At 39.5% G+C, this 5,063-nt stretch overlaps 1 protein-coding gene across 1 annotated transcript; it reads left to right on the top strand.

Moving 5' to 3' along the window:
- Positions 1-1,793: 1,793 nt before the first annotated feature.
- LOC123362222 (G-protein coupled receptor 183-like) lies at positions 1,794-3,175 on the top strand. Its single transcript, XM_045002621.1, has one exon. The coding sequence runs from the start codon at positions 1,794-1,796 to the stop codon at positions 2,859-2,861; it is 1,068 nt and encodes a 355-aa protein (XP_044858556.1). The 3' UTR covers positions 2,862-3,175.
- The last annotated feature ends 1,888 nt before the right edge of the window (positions 3,176-5,063 follow it).

Below are 5,063 nucleotides of genomic sequence, written 5' to 3' on the forward strand. Positions count from 1 at the left end.
TATTACAGTAGTGCTTAGAGATCCAGCTGAGATCCATTGTGCTAGGCATGCAGTGAGAGACAGTCTCTGGCCCAAAGACACTATGGTCATGAACACAGACAGGCCAAACCAATGCTGGGAGGAGATACAGACGCATAGGGCAGTGAAGTGACTCACTTCCACAAGATCTGGAAACAGGTCAGTGGAAGAACCAGTGAAAGAACTTGGGTAGCAAGACCCCCCTTCCTGTGCCCTATACACTTGATTATGCTGCCTCCTGTTGCAGTAACAACAGTAAACAAAACAATATTAATGCCTCACATTTGCTCCCATAATATTAGAGATGGGTGGAACTTACAAAACTGGGGTATGGATTTTACAACCTTCAGAGTTCGGGGTGCACGGATCTGGAGTTTTGAGCTAGCAAGCTACTAAGATAAAAGAGATGTGAAAAATCTGGGTTCAGCTTCTGAACACCACTGATCCAAAATTCAGGGTGGGAGGGGTTAGCTGTAGGTTTCAGTTCAAACCCCTCTCTGCCTACTGAGGACACAAGGAAAAAGCACATGCGGTAGAAGATATTTTGTTCAACGACTGGTTTGCAATGTAGATCTTTCCAGTGGGCTTGGGGCCCAATCAATTGTTAAGAACCAAAAAATACATATCCCCGCAGTATGGCAATTACAGTAATTATATTTTAGCAGCAATACATAAAGAATAGCAGCAGTGTGGAGCCATGACTTCTCATTACAGAGACCCTTACAATAAGCAGATAGAAGGCAACTTTCTCAGTGTGCTGGTTAAAAGGCAGGTAAGGACCCATCCAATTTCAGCAGCATCTATTGTGAAAGGAAACCACAGCAAAAAAGAAGTAGTGCAAGGTTCATTTTATAATGTGTGCAAGTAAATAGTCTTACTTTTGTAGTGCAAACAAAGGAGACTGGCTGTAACCAACGTTTGAATTTGTCTCCAAACCTTTATGTGTTGGCAAAATGATACCAACTAGTTTTATTTGGCACCTAAAAGTATAGGTAGGAGCTACAGACTCCCAAGCCAACCTGGAACCCTGGTGTATTAGAGCAGCAAATGGGAAATCAGGAACTGTACTAAAGACAGAACAACATTATTGTCTTGGGGTGCTTAGGTGAGTAAGGACCACATTCAAACTGAGTGGAGAACTCAGGATCTGGACATATACACTCATCTCAGGAAAAGTGTTGTTATAATCTATAGGTATTACAGTTTGTAATTATAAAAGGTTTTTAAACAACCACAAAAAATGTAGAGATATGGTTCTTCAAATGGATATTTTGATCCTTGCTCCCTTTTCTGGCACAAACTATCAAAATGAAAGAAAGTTATATTTTATTGACCTTCCCCGTCTAAATTTCCCCTCCTCTATCATGTAATTTTCTATCTGAATTCTACATCTCCCTCTCTATAAAGATACCATGTCTCATCCACCAAACGTGTTTAACAGGCAGCAACAATTTCTGACACACTGTGACACAACACCCCCTGCTACTGGTTTCCAAGCTAAAGAGTTTTGAAGAAAAAAATAAGTCACAGTCTTTGTTCAGAAAGTTACACTAGGAACTGAGTTTCCCAAATGACTAAACCTGCTCATCATGGCTCAGAATGTACTCAGTGTGTGGAAATTCGCTGTTCAAATGAGAACTCTCACTTCTTTTCGTATGAGAGTCTACTAAAGTACAAAGCCTAAGTAGTTTTGTTATCTGTCAAAACAGAGAGTGCACATTATTAGTAAGCTGCTAATGTCATGTCTTTTCTTCTGCCAAGGAGAAGTCCACAGAATGGCTGCCAGTGCTGCTACTGCTGCATCTCAGCTAACTGTCTTCACTTACAGCAATGAAAGCAGCTGCGACGTGTATAACCACCACTTTGCAGCGAAAGTAATTTTTTCATTCTTTTACACTGTCCTGCTGGTCTTTGGCTCTTGTGGAAACGTCCTTGCCCTTTATGTCACCTTCCACCGAGGGAAGAAAATCAACTCAACTGATCTCTACTTAATCAACCTTGCTGTGTCAGATGCCCTTTTCACACTTGCTCTGCCGGGAAGAATTGCTTACTACATCTTAGAATTCAACTGGCCTTTTGGAGACTGGTTCTGCAGGGTGACGGCATTCATCTTTTACATGAACACCTATGTGGGCATCTACTTTATGACATGTGTGAGTGTCGACCGCTACATCGCCGTGGTCCACACTCGACGGCTTGGCAGATTTAGGAAAGTGAGCCGAGTGAAATATATCTGCATGCTGATATGGTTCATTGTGTTCCTGCAGACAATATCATTGCTCTTCAGGCCCATGACCAAGAAGATAGGAGATAAGCTGACCTGCATGGAATATTTCAACTTTGAAGAAATTCCTAAGCTGCCATTTATCCTTCTGGGCGCTTGCATGATTGGATTCTGCCTACCAGTGGGGATTATATTAGTTTGTTATGTGCAGATCAACCTAAAACTATGCAGAGCAGCCAAAGAAAACCCTCTGACGGATAAGAATGGGCACCACAGAAAGGCTTTCACAATCATACTGGTTGTGCTCCTTGCAGTTGTGATTTGCTTTAGTCCTTACCATTTAAATATCATTCAGTTCATGATCAGAAAGATACTGTACCAGCCATCTTGCTCAGCACAGAAAGCCTTCAAGATGTCTCTTCAAATCACAGTGGCTTTTATGAACATGAACTGTTGCATTGATCCAATAATTTACTTCTTTGCATTTAGAGGGTATAAGAGAAGACTCCTAAGACTATTTAAAACCAGTGGCTCAGCTCCATCCTCCTCCACTGGAAAGTCATATTCAGAAAGCAATAGCAACAGCCACAACCAAGGAGTTTGCTCATCCTCAGCTTAGCTATAAATTTTCAATGTGTCCATGTCTACTCAAAGCTCTTATCTTAAAATTACCCATTGTTGCACTGGAGAAATTCCATAGGTGGCAGCAAAGGTGGGAGCATAAGTATAGACAAGTTGCTGGTGTCTTTGCCACTGTATCATCTAACACTTGCCAGAACACAATGGCATGGCACTAAAACCACCAGCACCTCTTCCACACTTATATTCCCACCGTTCAATGGAGCTGACCCAGTGGCAGGAGAAGGGTGGAAGTCTTAAGGAAAGAGCTGGGTATCGACAAGGTCTTAGACCAAGATACATATTTTTACACACACACACACACACACACACACAGTATCAGAAGTCTGAGCAGTCATTTTATGATTTCTGAAACTTGTTATAACAACATGGTATTAGAAATTCATTACAATTTGAACATGTATTTCTTATAGAAGATTATGACTTGGAATTCAGTAGATGTACAAACAAATGGACAGAGTGAGATCCTCATCTTCTCAGTAGTCATTAAAATAAACAATTAAAACATATTCACAGCCCTTGGAAATGGCACACATAAAACTGTGCTTTATATAGGGCACAGCTTCTTGAAAATGGTAAAAAGTTTGTATGTTTGTTAAATCTGGAATGATGCTCTGAAATAGTAAATATCTGGGTATTAATCCAGTAAAATTAAAATGATGAAGCAGTACTATGAAACAACTAATCACACCCAGTGTTTTACAGCTATTTGACATGAAGCCAGTCTTCCATTTTCTTGTCTTGTGATTGAAATTTTACTTATCAGCATCCACTGGACCCTGGGAGATGATTAAAATCAGTAGCAGGAATGTCCCTCTTTCAAAAGTCTGACCTCATCTGTATAATCCCAGAGTATCTACAATATATTTTAAAACTGAAACTGACTCAAAAATTTCTCAGATGATCTAGTGACTTGATATGTCTGTACTGTGGAAAAAGACAAAACAGAACTGCAACTGGCCACAACAATTCCTGTAACAAGTGAATGTAATCTAATAATTAGCAGTGGTGAGCTGCTAAAAAAAGAAGTTTGGACATGAGGGGAGCTAAATGTTTTCATTCTACTTTCGAATTTAAGATTGTAAATTTATTTTGAACATTAGGGGCTAAGCATATGTTGGATTGTCAAGTGTGGAATATTTTATCAAAACTTAAAGGTTTTCAGAAAAAAATAGGTCCCTATTTCTGCCCCCATTCAAAATGGTCAAAAGCAGTTTCATTGTCTCAAGTTATTCTAGACAAACCATATGTGACAGGAGGTAACATAGTGCAATACTCTGAAGAATGTAGATTTTATAAATTATTTGGGGTCATGGATTCATCAAAGATAGGAGCTCACCTTACAGAATACACAAACAGAACTTTCCATTCCGTTTGGTGTAAAACTGGCCAGCTAATTTTGTTGGAAGCTATTTTAAGCTATAGATGTCTTTGCAAATGAGAGTCATGACAGAGAAATAGAGACAAAGAGTTTATGGGTTACATATGGGTCTAGATGTATATAATCATTGACAGTAGAATAATAAAAATGTAGGTCTGGAAATGACTTGGTGAGACCAGCCCACACTGAGGCAGGACTAAATATACCTAGACCACCCTGACAGAAGTTTGTCTAACCTGTTCTTAAAAAACTCCAGTGATGGAGATTCCACAACCTCCTTAGTAACCTCTTCCAGTGCTTAACTATCCTTATAGTTGAAAGTTTTTCCTAATGTCTAACCTCAATCTCCCTTGCTGCAGATTAAACAGATTACTTCTTGTCCAACCTTCAGTGGACATGGAGGACAACTGATCACTGTGCTCTTTATGACAGCCTTTTAACATATCTGAAGACTGTTATCAGGTCTCCGCTCAGTCTTCTTTTCCCAAGACTAAACTAATCCAGTTAAAATGCCCATTATGAGGATAAGCTCCCTAGAAAGACTTTGGCCCAATCTCAGAATCTGAACAAAGGAGGATAGGTAGTAGTGTATGCTTTGCACATTGCCTGTCTTTAACCTTTTTAAGGAGGAGGGTGACTGAGATCTTTGAAGTTCCTCCATAGAGTTAGTTTATGACCATGCTCCTGAGGAGTTGGAAAGGTAACATTACAATTTTTATCAAACATCAATATTTTAAAAATGTATATGTCTAGCTGCTTTTCAAGACTTTACATTAGAAATGTCAGATTCTGTATAAGATC

The sequence above is a fragment of the Mauremys mutica genome, chromosome 1 (assembly GCF_020497125.1).
Source record: "Mauremys mutica isolate MM-2020 ecotype Southern chromosome 1, ASM2049712v1, whole genome shotgun sequence".
Classification (NCBI taxonomy): Eukaryota; Metazoa; Chordata; order Testudines; family Geoemydidae; genus Mauremys; species Mauremys mutica.

What these genes read in the sequence shown, in the direction of transcription:
- LOC123362222 (XM_045002621.1), top strand. Translation starts at nt 1,794, where the DNA reads ATGGCTGCCAGTGCTGCTACTGCTGCATCTCAGCTAACTGTCTTCACT.